Raw genomic sequence first — 19,151 nt, 5'->3', positions numbered from 1 at the left:
CGCGCGGCGGGGGCGGGGGGGGGGGGGCGGGGGTGGGGTGTCGTGTGCCTTTTCTGAGCAACTTAATTTCCCCTGAACAGATTCAACAGTATCTTCATGTTGATTTGTCACGTTTTTATCATGTTTTGTTACTGCAGCATTGTTGAATTTTCCATGGTGGGACACCAACAGCAACACAGGGACACATCTACTTACATGCATTCAGAATATCCCCCGTCTACAAGTTATATATTCATTTATCTGCAGAGTGTCAGATACATAACTGGGATTGGCTCTTACCTTGGTGCATCTCTGAGCATGTGCTAGCAGGGAGCAGGACTGGATGGCATCATGACTAGCACAGTCTGTCTGTAAAATAAATAAGTCATGATGGATCCCAAGAGGATGAAAATTAAAAGACCGACATCACCATTAGCAGCAGACGTTTTGTCTGTGCGAGTTATTGGTGTGTTTGGTGTAAATGAGGTTTTCTTAGATTGTAATAGGACTGCAAGCAATTATCCTTTAATTTGGAGATCATTTTTTTTTATTTTTTTTTAATTATAAAATTTACAGGATATAAAGCAGTGAAAAGCAGAACATCTTTACATTTTAGGAGCTGGAGAACATTTGGTATTTTATCTTTATGAATTATTAAATGATTAGATTTCTAAAACTGTTCATCAATTTCATGTTTATTTAAAATTTGATTACCATGCAGTTAAATAAGCACTTATTTAAAGGAGCAGTTTGTAGGATTTAGGGGAATTTAGTGGCATCAAATGGTGAGGATTGCAGATTGCAGCCAGCTGAAACTACTCCCACTTACAATTCCTTCAGTGTTCATTGTTCAGGACGTTTTTACCAGGAGCCGAATTATCCGCAGAGGACTGTTCCTCTGCAAAACAAACAGACCTAGTGATTTAAACCGTTAAAAACACAGAATGAAGCAGTTTCACGTCATAAATCAGTGTTTCTCCAATGCTGTTTGGCATGTCGGAGACGGGCTGCCAGCCCAGCCCTTGCTAATCTATGCTCACCTTTGTTCTCTGATAACTTAAGATCCAGAAGTTCAGGAGGTTTTTACCCGGAGCTGAATTATTGACAGAGGTCTCCTCCTCATCAGAACAAACAGATGAGGTGATTAAAACTGGTAAAAACACTGAATAAAGCAGTTTCACATTACAAATTAGTGTTTCTCTGACACAGTTCGGCATGTCAGAGACAGGCTGCTAGCCCAGCTCCTGCTAATCTTCTCTCACTTTTTTTATCTGATAACTTACGATCCAAAAGTTCAGGAGGTTTTTACCAGGAGCCGAATTATCCACAGAGGTCTCTTCCTCTCCAAAACAAACAGATGAGGTGATTAAAACCGGTAAAAACACAGAATAAAGCAGTTTCACGTTACAAATTAGAGTTTCTCTGATGCTGTTCGGCTCGTCGCAGACAGGCTGCTAGCCCAGTGCTTGCAAATGCGTGCTCATGTTTTTCTCTGATCCAGACATTCAGAAGTTTTTTTTACCAGGAGCTGAATTATCCGCAGAGGTCTCTTCCTCCCCAAAACAAACTGATCAGATGATTTAAAGTGGGAAAATACTGAATGAAGCAGTTACGCGTAATGAATCAGTGTCGGAGATGGACCACTAGCCTAGTTCCTGCTAATCTGTGCTCACCTTTTTTCTCTGATAATTTAAGATCCAGGCGTTCAGGAGATTCTTACTGGGAGCCAAAATAGTCCACAGAGGTCTCTGACCTGGTGATTTAAATGGGTAAAAACTCTGAATGAAGCAGTTTCACTTAAAAAAAAAAAAGGTTTTCCGACACATTCGCTGAGGGGTTGCCAACTATGGGGGCCAACACATAAACGCGAAGGGACCTATCTAGAGTCATTGTTTGGTTTGTCCATTCTGGGCTGACCTATCTAGAGTCATTGTTTGGTTTGTCCATTCTGGGCTACTGAACAAACATGGCAGTGCAACATGGAGATTTCCATAGACAAGGACCTGCTCCCTATGTAGATATAACCAGCTCATCTAAGGTAACGAACACACAATTGTTCTTATTTTCAGGTGATTTTACACCAAAGAGAACATAATCATTATACAATATTCCATTGCTGCCAACATATCCCCCTAAATCCTACACGCTGGACCTTTAAAGGTTCATGTTGATACTGGATATCAGGTATTTGGCGTCTGCATCAAAACATAACGTCACTCAAACTGTCCTTTGGACCTCAGGCTGACCTCTGTGTTTTGAATCTGTCTTGTTTTTGTTCCTCTGTGTGACACTTTGACTGTATTCAGCTCCCCCACCAGGGTTTAGCAGTAATCCAATATCACCGTCACAGAATCATATTGTGAAGAAACCCTGGTATTGCTCCTCAATTCTGTCATAAAAAAAGACATAAAGTAAATGAACATCTCTCAGAAAATGAGACCTGGAGCAGAGCTGGGGACTGGAAGTGGAGTTAATTATAGTCAGGTGTGATATGTTGGGCTTTTTCTCTGACATAATAGTAATATCTTAGATGTATAAGGATGTTAGGTGCTGGAGGATGAATGAAAGAGAAGAAAAACTGCTGCCTTGTGGCTGCCATTAGCACTCCTCTCCCCGAAATGTAGCTGAATTAGTTACAAGCTGGATGAATTTGTGATATAACAGTCCTGGTTGCAGCCTGGTGGTGGTGGGAGGGGAGGGGAGGAAGGTGGTGGCGATGGCTGCTGGTGAAACCGATCTGTCAGCCCCAGTTCCTGTTTCTGGGATCTGGTGACAAAGCCTCAGCCAAGCTCGCCTCTCCCACCTGCTGTAAATAATAACAAGGTGACAAAGACAAGAGAGGGCGAGAGAGAAGAGCGTCATCATTGTGGCTTTTTTTAGTTCATGATTCGTCGTGTTATGAATATTTTTTTTCTACAGTGTGAATGGCTGTAACATCAGCGCATCCTTCCTCTTCTCCGGCACTAATAAGTGTGAAAGATGCCAGACGAGATGTCCTTCCAGCTGATACGTGACTTGCCCATCCAGCATGTATTTAAAGACTCCGAACCGCTATTACGGTCTTATGATATTAGCTCACCCTGTGATTAAAAGGCACAACGGCTATTTAGTTTGTTGTCATCGACCCAAAGTCATGGTAAACAGCTGCAGCGCGCCCAATAACAACCCAGCTCCAGTCAGAACGCCTTCACAGGTGCTTTTCAGGGATTCGTTTGAAAAACAACTTTTCGTGTGCAGTTGTACCTGACACCAGATGATTCCAGGATGTGAAGCTCGAGCAGCTTGAGAGTTACTGGTGGTGTCTCTGGATAACGGCGCCAGCCAAATGGTTCAGTTAATCAAGGGAAATATTAATGTTTCAGTCCAGTGAAGGGTGCGATGGGTAGAATTTGCAACTGGCAAAGGAATGACGGCATAAAATTTCTAGTCTTAGTTATTGAGCACTAAAATCTTATTTTGTCAGGGTTGGATGCAGTTTCCATTTATTGAGCATGAGTCTGATAGTACGCCTGTGTCGCCATTTGTTTTTGCTTCACTAATTGAATAGCTGAAAAAAAAATCAGTGCTTAAATATTTCCATCCATCCGTTTTCATCCGCTTATCCAGGGCCGGGTCGCAGGGCAGCACCCCAGATGTCCCTCTTAAATATTTACTGTAATTAAGTCTCCTAATCTTGACACTATAGATCTGCCTTATTTTTTCTTGTTTCAAGCTGCTGTCACATTAATTTAATAAGACAGAATTTTTATTTGTGCAAGAAAAAAATTATGTTAACTTCACAACTTTTCTTGCAACGCTCAAAAAGCTTTGGGTTTTCAATTCCTTTTTCCCCCTCCTAACAGCTCATTAACCTAATTTGAAGAATATATAAATGAAATTCCTTCCTTCTCCCATTTTGCAGGTGGGCAGTGGGCACCATAGCCTTGTTTCCACCGAGCAGTACGGTACAGTTCAGTTCAGTACGCTTTTTTTCTGTTTCCACTGTGAAAAGTTGTGGATGGTACCAATAGAACTGTTCTGTACCGTCCCCATGTTTGGTCCCCCCTCTGTTGGGGTACCTAGCACACAGATCTGGTACTAAAAGGTGGAGCTGTGAACACTGCAGTCTGTTGATTGGTCAATAGAGGACGGTCACTCTGCTCAGGGCTGAGTTGTGGCTGGTTTTGAGGCTCATGTAACCTCTGTTCATACTGTGGAGAGTTTTATTAGTAAACTGTAACTATGAAATGAAAGGATGATTTGCTGCCTCTTGCAGCAGCTGGAGTCTGAGAAAAAAAAAACATCGTTCCTGTGGGCTCCAGCAACACTAAACCCCTGAGCTTGCCTGAGAAGGACTAAATGCACAAACCTGCTATTTTTAAATATCCCATAGAGAGAGACTCTCACTGCAGCCTGTTTTATTTTGTTCTGAAAATGTCGACATGCAGCCTCGTTCTGTGGACGATAAACAAGGTGCAGACTGATAATGGAGGAAATACAGTGAGTGCTGGACGGAGCAGTGAGTGACAACAACCCCGCCCACATTTAAGAGTACTGTTTGCAGGGGAAACACTAGGGTCTAGGTACCATGTCTGAAGGGTTACTGTTGGTTCCAAAGGTACCATACTGAAAGTGTTTGGTGGAAACAGGGGCTAGAGTTTCACAGTGGGAAAAAAAGCGCACCGAACTGGACTGAACCGTACCATACTGCCACTAATATACATTACCGTCAACCAGCTAGCTAGCTAGGTAACTTAGCAATGGTCTACACACAAAGACCTTGTCCTGGAGTTGTTGCTGCACCAGTTCATCCCCTAAAACTACTAAAACATTGTTTCACCAAACTAACAAAGAACTTTTCTATCAAATGTAGGCCAGTCTACGTCAACAGCTACTAACAGTTACAACCTAATACCATATTTAAAATCACATGTGAGCCAAAAATTGACATGCAATATGTGGATTAATGAAAAGTTAATTGTCATGAACTGAATATGTACTATCGTCGCCATGTTTCTGCATATATGATATCAACTCTCAAATTGACAAACGTGTAATTCATGGCACAATTCAAATGGGATAAAGGAACAACTTGTCTTTTGCTATCATCTACTGTACTTTTTTCCGAAATAAGGCGGTGGTCCAACAGAAGGGGAGGGACTTCACCTCTCCAAGCGCAGGAATTTAAAGCACCAAATTATTTACCACTGCAATAGCAGAGCTACGTTGTGCTCACCACAAAGGTCTTTGGCATTAATGTTTTTCAGATGATGTGACGTACTTTGAGTTGTCTGTGTTTAAAAGTGAGTCTCTGTGTGCTTGTGCAGGAAGTTACTTCGCCAGCCATTTCATCATGGGGGGAGAGAAGTTTGACTCCACACATCCGGAGGGCTACCTGTTTGGGGAAAACACAGACCTTAACTTCCTGGGGACCAGACCTGTGGCGGTAGGTGTTCTCACACAACTAACAGCTGTATTAAATGTTAGAACTCCCAACAGTCTCACCACAAGTTTGACACAGTGGCTATAACAGTTCTTCGAGTTTACCCAGTTTTTTTTAGAAATTTTAGCTATTCAGATTTGTTTTGTTTTTTTTGTTTTTTTAATTTGTCCATTTTAAGGGAGACTTCTCGCTTGCCTAGCCCATGTTTTTGTCAGAAGATTCCAAGCTGAAGAATTAACTTCTAGTCTCATAATTAAACAAAACTGCAGATTAAAAGTTATAAAAGTATGAATACACAAAGGGGAAGATAAAGAAAGGATCTCAGCCTGCAGCTAACAAGTATTCACAAAGTCACAAACGACCTTCTCCTCTCCTCTGATGCCGGAAAACTCCACATACTCATCCTACTTGACCTGAAAGCAGCATTTGACACCATCAGCCATTCCGTCCTTCTCTCCCACCTTGAAACCGCTCTCAGCATCACCGGCACTGATCTCTCCTGGCTCAAATCCTACCTCTCCGACAGATATCAGTTCATCAACATAAATAATAGCAAACCCCCCTCTGCTCCCCTCTGCCAAGGTGTTCCCCATGGTTCAGTTCTCGGCCCCCTCCTCTTCATCCTGTACATTCTCCCTCTCCGTCAAATAATCCGCCATCATGGACTTCAATTTCACTGCTTTGCCAATGACATTCAGCTCCACATCTCCACCAAAGCCATCACGCCTGCCACTCACTCCACCCTCACTAACTGCATCACGGAAATAAAATCCTGGCTGCAAACCAACTTCCTCAAACTTAACTGTGACAAATCAGAAGTCATCATCATCGGTCCCAAATCTCTCATCAAATCCACCCAATGCACCCATAACTGTCTTTGAGTATCCTGAAAAACGCAATATAAATCCAATGTATTATTATTATTATTTATTATGTTTTGTTTTTTGATAAGTGTTTGTGTCAGAAAATAGTGAAAAGTATCAAACAGCCCAACATGATATCTTGAAAATTGCTTGTTTTATTCAGCTAGCTGACCAAAACCAAAGATAATCATTAATAGAAAAAAAAAATTCACATTTGAGAAGAAAAATACAGCTTTTTTTTTCGTATTTCAGCTTGACAGATGACTTGATTGTCAAATTGTGAATCAACTAACAGATCTATTGACCCGAAGGTGTAGCCGTCTCCTCGTCATTAAATCATGAAACAGAAGTTGATAACATTTCAGCAGGCGTGACTCCTGCAGTGTCAATTAACAGGCTTTCAAGCTGCCACTGATTTAAATGTATTTCAAAGACTCATCCTGTCAAACTAATTAAAAGTGAAATGACAGTCTGCCGGCTCCCCTCACACAGAGAGGCTGATAAGCGGTGGCTCCTCCGGAGGGTTCGTTCAACCTAATCATGAACCTGAAGGTCAAACTAATGAGAGCTGCAAATCAAAAAGAGCTTGAGTCCGCAGAGGAAAGAGAGAATTTGTCACAGACTGAAAGCCTTGAAGGGAGCTGAAGACGTCGACTAAGTGAAGCTGATACGGAGAGACTCGGCTCCATCTCTGTGTGTGCTAATCTCAGTCGCAGTGCTGTTTTTGTCTAGACTGGGGCTAAAATTAGGAGTGCAGTTTTTCTCCCGATTATGTGGGTGTTTATAATCCTCCCGTGGGCACAGGATGCAGCTGGTGATTTTTTTTTCTTCTTGTATGTGTGTCTGAAGCTTTACCAGCATTATATAATGGTGGTTTCTAAGCAGATGGTGCCGTGGAATCATAAAACCAACCGCAGTTGTTGTTCTCTCAGTCTCCTGCACCGCTCTACAAATATGATAATGGACGGGGCTATATTTAGAGGTTTCAGAAACTCCTGCCCGAAGCACAGATACAGTCAAAATGGATTTTTAGCCATAATCGCAGCACTGACGGTTGGTCAGTCCTCCTCTCTGGTCTGGACTGATATATCTCATCAACTATTGGATGGACTGTCATGAAATTTTGCACAGACATTAATGATCCTAGAGAGGATGAATCCTACTGACTTGGATGATCGCTCGACTTTACTAACAATAAGGTTAACATTTGGGGTTTTTAGTGAAAGGTCTCAATTTAGTACATGTAACCAGTGGACTCTAGTGTTGTCTGCGTTGTGTTGATATAAAGAGGCCCAGACCGTGGATATCTTAGGAGGCGATTTCCATTTATTCCTGACAACTCTGACAGCACGAGGTAAAAACAAAATTCTCTGTCAATTACGACCATATAACTCCAGCCCCCTCACACTATAGGACCACTACAAAGTCCCTTCCTCATGCCATCTTTGCATTTTTACACATTTAAACAACGGCAGCATCATTTTGCGCCAGTGTGTGATTTTAGACAGCATCCCGGCATCACCTAAGCAGGAAAACAGGAGGCGTGAGGATTGTGACTCTAAATACTAAATAGTTGGCTTTCCTTGGAGTGGTCCTCCTAAAATGAACTGTGGGGATGAGGAGGGTATGTCTTGCGCATTTTGGTGGGAAAGGTTAAAAGAGTTAATTGTTCAAGTTTTGAAATATAACTTTATCTTAATTCCTTTATGAAGGTGTTTGTTAAGACGTCAGCATTTTGACATATTAGCAAGGTGTGGACAAAAAATAGCTAACAAATGTTGGTCCGCTAATGTGCTGTTAAAGATTAGCTTGTTTTGAATAGAGATTTTTGTTTTTTGTTATGAAATAACTGCGCCAGTTTTTTTGCTAAGGGGAAAGAAGTTAAAAAAAACACCAGAAAATCAGTTTTTTTAATGTCTATATTTTGTCAAACTTGCTTAGCATCAGCATATTAGCATGTTGGTCATTGTTAGCTTATTAGCATGCTGTTGTTTGCATTTAGCTCACAACACAGCCTCGCAGAGCCGCTAGCATAGAAAAACAGCTACATTTTATGTGCTAATTTTGGTGGTAAAAGGAGTGATTTGTTTAAGTATTAAAATATAACTTAATTTTAACTCTTTTATAAAGACGTTTGTGAAGGCGTCAGCATTTTAACATTAGCAGGGTGTGGAAAAACAGATTTCATGCTAAAAAACGTTAGCCAGCTAATGTGCTGTTTATAGATTACCTTGTTTTGAATAAGATTTTTGTTTTTTGTTATAACTGCGCCAGTTTTTTGCTAAGGGGAAAGAAGTTTTTTTTTAATTTCTAGATTTTGTCAAACTTGCTTAGCATCAGCATATTGGGATGTTGGTCATCGTTAGCTTATTAGCATGCTGTTGTTTGCATTTAGCTCACAACACAGCCTCGCAGAGCTGCTAGCATAGAAAAACAGCTACATTATATGTGCTAGTTTTGGTGTTAAAAGGTAAAAGGAGTGATTTGTTTAAGTATTAAAATATAACTTAATTTTAACTCTTTTATAAAGACGTTTGTGAAGGCGTCAGCATTTTAGCAGGGTGTGGAAAAACAGATTTCATGCTAAAAAAACGTTGGCCAGCTAATGTGCTGTTAAAGATTAGCTTGTTTTAAGTGGTGACTTTAGTGTGTTGTCAGTGAAGTAATCATACCGATTTATTTGCTAGCATGGCTGTACACTCTTAGTACAAAGATATCATTATTGAAATGGACATGTAAATTCTAAGAAAAATGCCCACGGTTATTTGAGAACAGTCTTTTTATTTAAGTCTGAGTATGTGTGAGGAAGTACAGACTCTCGCTCTGATGTTTCTTGATTTATAATACCTTATAAGACCCACAGTGTTGCCTGTGAGTTTCTTAATGAATGGCTCTTTTCAGCATCTGTTACTCCGTGTGTGTTTGCTTGTGTAGTTTACAGGCGTGACTCCCGCTGAGCCCAGATGTGTTAAAGTACTGAATACGGTGCCATTCACTGCCACACAAACACACTTATATACACACACACGCACGGACAGATGAGGGGTTGTAGTGTGGAGGTATCTGACCACATCCTGCATGTTTCTCCTCCAGTGATCCTCAAACCACCTCAGCTCTCCCCTCATGCTCAGTCAGCAACTTCAGGCTTCAAACACACAACGAGAGCGCTGAGAAGTGGACCTTAGTTTGGGTCAAGTTTAAAGGTTATGTGTCAGATTGACATCAGGGTTTTTTAATGATCAGGTTGGTCACGACAGAAAGTATTTCACATTCTTATCTGTGACTTGATGCTATCAAAATTCTCCTGATGTGGTAAACGTCACCCATCTGGTCCTTGAAACAAAGACAGGCACTGTTTTACCCTGGACTTTTTACTCTCCTGTGGTCCCTGCGTGTGCAGAAATGTGCCTCAACACTGTCTGAAGTGTCAGCCTCGTCCCTGGAAAGACACAATCTGAGCAGATTTTTTTGCTCCGGCTCAGCACTTGTCAGCACGGATCTCGCTGGTGCTGACCAACCGAAACACTTGTGTTAAGGTTAAACCAGGAGCAGCAGCGGTCATTGTGTAACCCTGAATTCCCTGTGGTGAAGAGAGGAATGCTGGGGCGGTTTGAGGGAAGATGAATGCTACTGCTTTCCAGTCTCATAACATGTATTTCACATCTATAATTTGTTTGCTTTTTGTTTGCAGTTCCCGTACGCAGCCCCTCCACCTCAGGAACCAGTAAAGACGTTACGAAGCCTTATAAACATCCGCAAGGACACGCTGCGGCTCGTACGGTACGCACCTCAATCCACCTAAACACATACGTAACCTCTCACTGCACCACTGAGGTCTAATTTAATGTCCACTGGGTTATTTTTAGACAGCAAGCCACAACAGCTAATTTAAGGCATAGTGTCATATCATTCATGTTTTTACTTGTAGGTCAAGCTTTTACTGTCTTCAGACGCATTCATGAAAAAAAACAATTAGGTTTAACAATATAACATCGAATTAAAAAATACAAGATTAACACAAAAGCACAAACAGTCACATACACATAAAATAATGCTATGAGAAAATTAAATGTAAATTTCACCAGAATATGTTTCTCACATGCTTACAGTGTATAACAGTGTTTTTTAATTATCATTAATATGATTATTTGTCCCCCTCACAATTTTAATTGTCTTTGTTTTGTCTTTTTTAAAATATTTTAATCTATTTTAAAAATCTGTGAAATCTATTTTTAGTCTAGTTTAGTCTTATTATTATTATTTATTTATTTTAAATTGAATGTATTCTATTTTTAATCTATTTTAATCTCTTTTTTTTTAACGATCTATATTTGTTCTGTCTTGTCAGTCATCTTTAAAGCACCTTGAACTGCACTAACGTGTATGAAATGTGCTATACTAATAAAATTTGATTGATTCATTCATGTAAAAAAAAAATAAAAAGTAACTCAAGAAATTGACTTTACACATGACTTCAAACAATAAATGAATCTGCCCTTTTCAGATCTTTCCTGTACAGTTACTGAGGCTTTAAACACTCTGTAATTTGGTTTCATGCCTGTTTTATAACTGCAGTAGATGGAGTTTGAATCCTGCTCAGATTTTTGTTCTCCACTTTCAAACCGCGCTCACCTCCTTTCCTCACATGTAGGTGCAGCGAGGACCTGAAGCTGCCAGGTGACGAGGCGGCAGGGAAGAACAGGGCCTGCTACAACGTAGAGTTCACCTTCGACGCCGACACGCAGGTGGCCATAACCATCTATTACCAGGCCATAGAGGAGTTTCACAATGGAGTGCCAGTGTGAGTACAAACATGTTTACTAGGGAACTAATAGGTATTTGCTGAAATCCACTAACCAGTCACTTTGTTCAATATCTATATTTTTAATTTCACTGATCACTACACGTCTAGTTTCAGTCAGTAGAATTTGCCTGTTACAGTGTGTCTGTGTTGACTCAGATGTCTTCAGATTGAAGCTTTATTAATGCGCCTGCTGATTTATTGCTGAACGCTTAACGGTAGACTCGCCACTAGGGGTGTGCCATATCATCTCGTTCATGATGACACCAGTATAATTTTTAATATCGTATGAAAAATTCATATCCTGATACTCGCTATATTTTGGCTTGTGAATTACGGATGTCATGCTGTTACCTACAGCAACAACAAGCATGGCTGAAAGCGAAAGTATTAGTGACTCTGCGATGGTTCTAAAAAGAGGAGCAGCTTCAGTAGTGTGGAATAAACTGTGGCGTCCTGAATGTTTTATGAACAGCCCCGGACTTCTCAGACTCTTTTAGTGACTTACCGCTCAGAGGGAACTCATTCAGCGGCTCCTCTGGCAGCAGCACAGCGTCTCTCCCTCTCCTCTCTCGCCGAGTCGCTGTCATCAAGTGATTTTGTCATAAACCTTTGGTAATGTAAACCTACGTGACGCTCGTGGCTCGACAAAAACCTCCATGTATGTGAATGTGTGATAGTTGTGGTGTCATAACAGCCTGTCACAGGTTACAGCGTGATGATTAGAGGAGAAATGGCAGAGCTTAAAGGTCCAGGTGGAAGAAAACAATCATTTAGGATTTTACTAAAAGAAGGAAATCACCTGTTGGTTTATATATATAGATCCTAGGGGACATTTTTTATCTTCGGGAGCTGTTTAAATGTGTAATTTGTGGTAGATTTTATTCAGTTGAGCTATTAATATTGTAACAGAATCTGAATCTCACTCTGAGTTACTGTTCTGCAGATCATTTTAGTTTAGTTTTTACTGTAAAACTATATCACTTGTTTTGCTGCAGTTCTGTTTTCTTAAATAATAACAAAATGTTTTGTTTTAACTGATTTGTCATATCGTCAAGAATATCGTTATCGCCAAAATACCCTGAAATATCAAGATATTATTATAGGGCCATATCGCCCACTCCTAACTTCCACTCAGATGTTGAAAAGGTAAAATCTGTGATCTCTGTACAGGGTTCCTACGCAAGTATGGAAAGTATGGAAAAGTATGGAAACAAATTTGATCAATTTCCAGGTATTAAAAAGTATGGAAAATGAAAAATAAAGTATGGAAAAATATTTATGTTTCCAGACTATTACCACTGTTCTAAAATACTGTTTTCTAAAATAGAAAATTAGGTATTTCCAAAAATAATTTAATCAATCCGGATCGTGTTTTATGCCGGGCCAAGCACAGTTTGTGTGAGAGCAAACGTCTCAGAAAACATACCGCCCCTTTTACCTGATTGACAAGTGGTATGTCCAGTCCGCTGCCCCATGACCCTCCTCCAGCCCCCCAGGTATCAAGTTTCACTCCAACACTGCACCTTCGACAAGAAGACGAGTTTCACGTGGTTCACAATGGGTAGATGCAAGTTTTTGGATGGATGGCTTGACAATACCGTATATAAATACTGGTTGGCCAAGGATTCCCAATTCACACACAGAGCTAGATGCAAGCTTTGTGTGAAATCGTTTGACATCGCCAACATGGGGGAGAAGGCGATTCTGAGCCACATGAAAGGAAAAAACACCGACGTCTCGTTACTGCATCGCTTGCACCCAGAGTCCCAACCTTTTTGCCTCAGCCCAGACATTGAACTTACCTGAGTTTTTATTTGCATGCCATTATGGTACTTGGCTACAATCGCCTATTAAGAATAATTAAATATGATGTGAAATATGATACACTGATATATTTACTCAGATGTCGCATATTCTCTGAAAACAAAAACAAAAAATGCAGAGAAGTCTGGAAATTAGGGTATGGTAAAGTATGGAATTTTGAAATTCCAAATGTGTAGGAACCCTGTCTGTACAAATGGACAATTTAGAAACTTTCAGGATTTAGAAGATAATTATGGTCTATTAAACCTAGAATTTTACTGTTTTTTTTACAACTTAGACACAAAAATAATTGATTCAAAGAGTGGTATAAGCGACCACGTCCTGATATTGATAAGCTGAGTGATCCATATTGTTCACCTCCGTCACCACTGACTGACTGTATCTGTGTATCTCCTGCAGTTACCTGCCTCAGGACAGCTCTCTGCAGTCTGAGACGGTGCACTTCAAGCGAGGAGTGTGCCAGCAGTTCTGTCTGCCCTCACACACCGTCAACCTCAGCGAGTGGGCTGACGAGGAGGTAGGCAGCTCCTGTCTGTACACTGAATACTGAAACACACGTCTGTGCGAGGCTGCCGCGAAACCATTTTATACACAAGGTCAGATAGATATCTGCTCCGTCTGTCTCCTCAGCTGCTGTTTGATATGGACAAAGAGGTTTTCCCCATGGTGGTGCAGGCTGTCGTGGACGAGGGGGAAGGTGAGTGTTTATCATACTGATGGTCTGAGGTGGAAGAGGAGCTGCAGAATTTTAAGCCGCTGTCCGCTGTGTTTTGTCTCTGCAGAACATTTGGGCCACTCTCACATACTGCTGGCTACGTTTGAAAAGGTAAATAAGATGCTGCTTATCAGAGAAGCTATCAGACACTGCCAGGGTTCTCAGATGGAGCTCAAACAATCAGTTTATCAAAGAGATTCTTTTCTGTACCTATTTTTTTTATAACTGATCAATTGTTTGAGTCACCAAACATCCGCAGCTTCTAAAAGTGGGTATATTCTCCTTCTTTGCTTCTCATGACTGTACGTTTGATATCTTTGGGGTTTTTATAACTGATAACAGTGTGAAGACAAACACCGCTGTGTGGTTATAAAACGATTCTTATCTTGGAAACAGGGGTGTAGTGATATGTATGTAAAGATTAGGGGGATTTAGTGGTGTGTAGAGGTGAGGATTGAAGGTGAAATGTCTCCCTGTTAGAATTCCTTCAGTGTTGTTCAGGAGGATTTTAACCGGGAGCCAAAGTATCCGAGGTCTCTTCCTCCCCGAAACAGGCGAGGTAACTTCAGGGTTAACTCTGGGTTTTCAGTGCTATGAAGCTGGTGCTCTTTTTACCGGGATAAATCACCGTGGTAGCTGATGCTGAGCAGCTAATCTGGACTGTTAACCAGACAGCAATCGCAAGATTACTTTCAAAGTGAAGAAAAGTTAAAAAACGTGATGATTGTCCAGCAGGTTCTGCAGTTTTCTGTGATTTCTAGGCAGATGTATGGACTCTGATCTCTGTTCAAGGCTAACCTGATGCTACAGAGAATGATGAATAACCAAAATTGGTGTAGTAAAACATCTCCATATCCAGGCGCTCAGCAAAGGCAAAACTGCTGTCTGCCATCTGACTTGTACATGTAAAAACATCAGAAGTCCCCCACACAGCATTAAAGGGCAGATGAGTGTCCGTCAGATGCGGTGCAGAAGAATGAAACATGAACTGATTTCCTGCACAAAGCTTTGAATGACTTAGACAAAGTAATAAACAGCTGTTTCTTTCATTGGCAGCACATGGACGGGAGCTACTGTGTGAAGCCTCTGAAGCAGAAACAAGTGGTAAATACACCTGCTTTTCTTCCTTCATCCTTTTGTGTCACATTTTTATTTAATGTGTTTAAAAGACAAAGAGACGCCAAAGCTTTATTTCCCTCTTGAACATTAAGCCTGAACCCACGAGACCTGCAGCTTTTGTTCTTCACTGTGTTCCTTTTCCCAGGTGGATGGAGTGAGTTATCTGCTGCAGGAGATCTACGGGATCGAGAACAAATACAACAGCCAAGAATCAAAGGTAGAAATCACACCAGGGGTTTTTCTGTCTCATCGTCTGAGTGTGTCAGAAGAAGCGACGTGGATGACTCTTTCTTCCTAACATTTAACTGTTTTTATCTCCAGGTTGCCGACGACGAGATCAGCGACAACAGTGCAGAGTGTGTGGTGTGTTTGTCGGACGTGCGAGACACGCTCATCCTGCCGTGCAGACACCTGTGTCTCTGCAACGCCTGCGCAGACACTCTGCGCTACCAGGCTAACTGCTGCCCCATCTGCAGACTGCGTGAGTTCCCACCGACCATCGAGAACTTCTCTCCAAAATGAGAAAAGATCATTAATATTGATAAAAGCTGCCTCCAAAGCGGCAAGAGGGTTCCTGGTTTGAACCGAGTTTGCATGTTCTCCCTGTGTCAGCGTGGTTTTTCTCCAGGTGCTCCAGCTTCCTCCCACAGTCCAAAGAAATGCAGGTTAACTGGTGACTCTAAATTGTCCGTAGGTGTGAATGTGAGTGTGAATGGTTGTCTGTCTCTATGTGTCAGCCCTGTGATAGTCTGGTGACCTGTCCAGGGTGTACCCTACCTCTCACCCAATGTCAGCTGGGATAGGCTCCAGCCCCCCTGTGACCACTAACGGGATAAGCAGTTACAGAAAATGAATGAATGCCTCCAAAGCACTCCCAGTTAATGCTCCCTTTAACTACGGTTCTAGCGGATCCCTAAACAATGCATTGAGATCTTTAATCCAAAAATGAGTTCTTAATAGGTGTTAAAATGTCTTAAATCAATCTTTTAAAAGTCTTAAAGATGCTAAGACATGGCGGTTTATGAATATTTTGCTGACATTGAATTGTAAAATTGATTAAAATTAAAAAACTTAAAGAATTTCTTTTCAAAATGAGAAAAGAATGTTAAAATTGATCAAAGCTGCCTCCACCACCGTTATTACTCCCTTAGACATTTAACATTTTTACTTTATCACAGTAAAAAAGTACAGTATTTCAAGCCTAATTTGGTACAGAGGAATCAAATGTGACTCAGGTGTGTGTCATTCAAAAATATCTTTTTCAACGTGCAGCCATTTTTGCCAAGCATGAATCACTGTTACAGCTTATTAGACTCAGCTGGACCAAAAAGATACACATGTGTTTGCACTCAAATATGCCTGTTTTTGTTTGTTTGTTTGTTTGTTTTACGTCTGGAACCTCCCGTCTACAACGGGCTTGAGACGCACCCTTGTTGAGGACTTGGCTCAGATTCCGGAGTTACTCTCTTATCCTGAAGCTTCCTTAAAGGGATAGTGCACCCAACATGAAAATTCAGCCATTATCTACTCACCCATATGCCGATGGAGGCTCAGGTGAAGTTTTAGAGTCCTCACAACACTTGCGGAGATCCAAGGGGAGAGGGGGTAGCAACACAACTCCACCTAATGGAGGCTGACGGCGCCCCAGATTCAAACGTCCAAAAACACATAATTGAAACCACAAAATATCTCCATACTGCTCGTCTGTAGTGATCCAAGTGTCCTGAAGCCCCGACATAAAAAGTTGTTTGGAAAAACGTCCTTTAAACTCTGTTTTTAGCCTTATTGTAGCCTGGAGCTCTGACTGCCTCTCTGTGCGTGCGAAACCAGCAAAAGCCTGTGAAGACACATGAACGCGGTGCACAGATCTCATGGTCTCACGCAAGTGTGCACACGTGAGTGCGGTGTACAGAGAGGCAGTCAGAGCTACAGGCTACAGTGAGGCTAAAAACAGAGTTCAAATGACGTTTTTCCAAACAACTTTTTATGTCGGGGCTTCAGGACACTTGGATCACTACGGACGAGCAGTATGGAGATATTTTGTGGATTCAATTATGTGTTTTTGGACGTTTGATTCTGGGGCACCGTAAGCCTCCATTAGGTGGAGTTGTGTTGCTAGCCCCATCTCCGCAAGGGATGTGAGGACTCTAAAACTTCACCTGAGCCTCCATCGGCATATGGGTGAGTAGATAATGGCTGAATTTTCATGTTTGGGTGCACTATCCCTTTAATGAATCTGATCCCGTTTGATTCGGCAGTGGGAAACTCTTGTGACCACATGCCTTCGCTAACGTCGACCCCAGCAGGATTCAAACCCTGGACCTTCCGCATGAGAGATGAGTGCTCTAACCACTACATTGCTTGCGACATGCCCAAAAAAATCCTCATCACTTCCTCACTTGTATATAGAAAACTTCAAAGTTCATAAGCTTCAATTTGAGTCCAAGATCTTGAAAATTATAAGACAAAGAAACTATGCAGTTCTCAATGTAGTGAAACACACTGGTAGTTTGTTTCCCTAACATGAACATTGCTTTGGATGTTAACTAAATCTTCTGTCTCGTCCTGACTTGAATACATCTGTTTTCCTCCTAAAGTGTAAATGTCACTGTCAGTGCAAATTATTTTAGAACCACAGCTTATTTAAATCTCTTTTTATCACCATGTTGTTCTTAAAGCATTCAGAGCTCTGCTGCAGATCCGAGCCATGAGGAAGAAACTCAGTCCTCTGTCACCCACCAGCTTTAACCCCGTCATCACTTCACAGACCTCCGACTCGGAGGAGCACTCAGTGAGACAGAGTCGACACACACACACAAGAAAAAAACAAATGTTGAATAGATACAAAATAATGATCAGTCTCAGTAAACTCACCAGTGTCCTCTCCTGGGTTGCAGGCGTCGGAGCACATCCCTCCAGGCTACGAGGTGGTGTCGCTCCTGGAGGCGCTGAACGGCCCCCTCAACACCTCCGTGGTGAATCCTCCCCCTCTCCACTCCGGCCCCAGCCACGTCTCCGGAGCGCTTCCCCCGTACAGCAGCGAGCCTCACCCGGCACCAGCCCGCTCCCTCTCCCCTCTAGACCACTCCAACTCCAGTCAGGGACTCAAACTCAAGAAGAGTGGTTCCAAGTGAGTAACAGAGACAGTCGAAAATAGATTTGTTCATTTTAAATGTTAACGTCACTGCCACGAATTTCCAATTTCCCTTTTTTTGTATTATTGTTTTTTATACATCTGATTTTAGACATCAATTAACTGGCTTTTGTTTGAACCATGAACAATACTCGTCATTATAACCACATCCTGAGATCACATGTTGTCTGGTCGTGTTGTTTCAGTTCAGGTACAGGTGCATCAAACCATCTCCTGTTATTTCCGTCTAAACCTCGTCCATTATGTTTACGTCAGGTCACTTTCCCAGAATTCCTCTGTGCTTCCCGAGGAGGAGGATGAGAAGTCTTGCAGTGAATCGGAGGCCTGTCGCCACAAACTCGCCGTGGACCAGCAGGAGGTGTGTGTGTGTGTGTGTGTGTATGTGTGTGACACAGAGACAGACACTGCGTATGTGTGCCCGTCTGTTTGTGTGTTTGTGTTTGGAGGATGGTGTGGTGTTGTGAGCTCCTCTCATACCGCTGCTCCTGTTGTTTTACAGAACGGAGTGACTCCAGACAGCGAGAACCTGACTCTGTCCTCGTCTGGAGCCATCGACCAGTCGTCCTGCACGGGAACACCGCTCTCCTCCACCATCACCTCCCCTGAAGGTACACACACACACACATAATCACACATACGCACACACACACGTTTGTCTTTATATACTCACGGTAAACCTAGGGTAGATGGGGGATGCATGCCAGCCCACACACACACACATAGATGGGGGATGCATGCCAGCCCACACACACACACACACACACACACACACACACACACAGCCAAACCTAAACTGACAAAAATTCAACGTAGCACTGAAAACAATGAATGTTGTTATTTCCTAAATGCAGAATATGTGTTTATTGTTTATTTCTTCATGCTCTATGTCGTATATACTGTAATAGATGCTCATAATGTGTTAAGACTCTTTCAGACACGCGTCTTGTTACATAAATGTGATTTTACATGTCGGTCTCATGTCTTCACTTTTATGTAAAAACCTCAACAGCAGTCTCAAAAAACAGTACCTCCGGTCAGTCTGCACTTTAATGAATAATGGAACAAACTCAGTTGTCTTTACTTGAATATACACTCAGCGTCCACTTTACTAGGTACACCTTGCTCGTACCAGGTTGGACCCCTTTTGCCTTCAGAGCTGCCTTAATTCTTTGTGGCACAGATTCAACAAGGTGCTGGAAACATTCCTCAGAGATTTTGGTCCATATTGACATGATGACATCACACAGTTGCTGCAGATTTGTCGGCTGCAC

General features: G+C 41.8%; 1 protein-coding gene and 1 long non-coding RNA gene across 4 annotated transcripts in view; one reads left to right on the top strand and one right to left on the bottom strand.

Annotated features, from left to right (window-relative positions):
• The window catches only part of rnf157 (ring finger protein 157), a 38,698-nt gene that overhangs the window by 2,731 nt on the left and 16,816 nt on the right, over window positions 1-19,151 (top strand). For all 3 annotated transcript variants that reach the window (XM_050060104.1, XM_050060103.1, XM_050060102.1), the window contains exons 2-14: window positions 5,286-5,404; window positions 9,956-10,044; window positions 10,916-11,065; window positions 13,292-13,409; window positions 13,523-13,589; window positions 13,675-13,718; window positions 14,664-14,711; window positions 14,872-14,943; window positions 15,048-15,207; window positions 17,405-17,517; window positions 17,624-17,856; window positions 18,136-18,238; window positions 18,380-18,488. In XM_050060104.1, the coding sequence (XP_049916061.1) occupies window positions 5,286-5,404; window positions 9,956-10,044; window positions 10,916-11,065; window positions 13,292-13,409; window positions 13,523-13,589; window positions 13,675-13,718; window positions 14,664-14,711; window positions 14,872-14,943; window positions 15,048-15,207; window positions 17,405-17,517; window positions 17,624-17,856; window positions 18,136-18,238; window positions 18,380-18,488 (1,425 nt within the window). The remainder of the gene's footprint in view (window positions 1-5,285; window positions 5,405-9,955; window positions 10,045-10,915; window positions 11,066-13,291; window positions 13,410-13,522; window positions 13,590-13,674; window positions 13,719-14,663; window positions 14,712-14,871; window positions 14,944-15,047; window positions 15,208-17,404; window positions 17,518-17,623; window positions 17,857-18,135; window positions 18,239-18,379; window positions 18,489-19,151) is intronic.
• LOC126399867 (uncharacterized) lies at window positions 59-1,850 on the bottom strand. The gene is made up of 3 exons (XR_007570929.1): window positions 1,020-1,850; window positions 809-877; window positions 59-348 (listed from the first exon to the last, which is right to left on the bottom strand). It is a non-coding gene; the product is annotated as an uncharacterized LOC126399867 (long non-coding RNA).

The sequence above is a fragment of the Epinephelus moara genome, chromosome 13 (genome assembly GCF_006386435.1).
Source record: "Epinephelus moara isolate mb chromosome 13, YSFRI_EMoa_1.0, whole genome shotgun sequence".
NCBI classification, from domain to species: Eukaryota; Metazoa; Chordata; class Actinopteri; order Perciformes; family Serranidae; genus Epinephelus; species Epinephelus moara.
The sequence above is the reverse complement of the archived record's forward strand: the minus strand, read 5'-3'. Positions and strand labels throughout refer to the sequence as shown.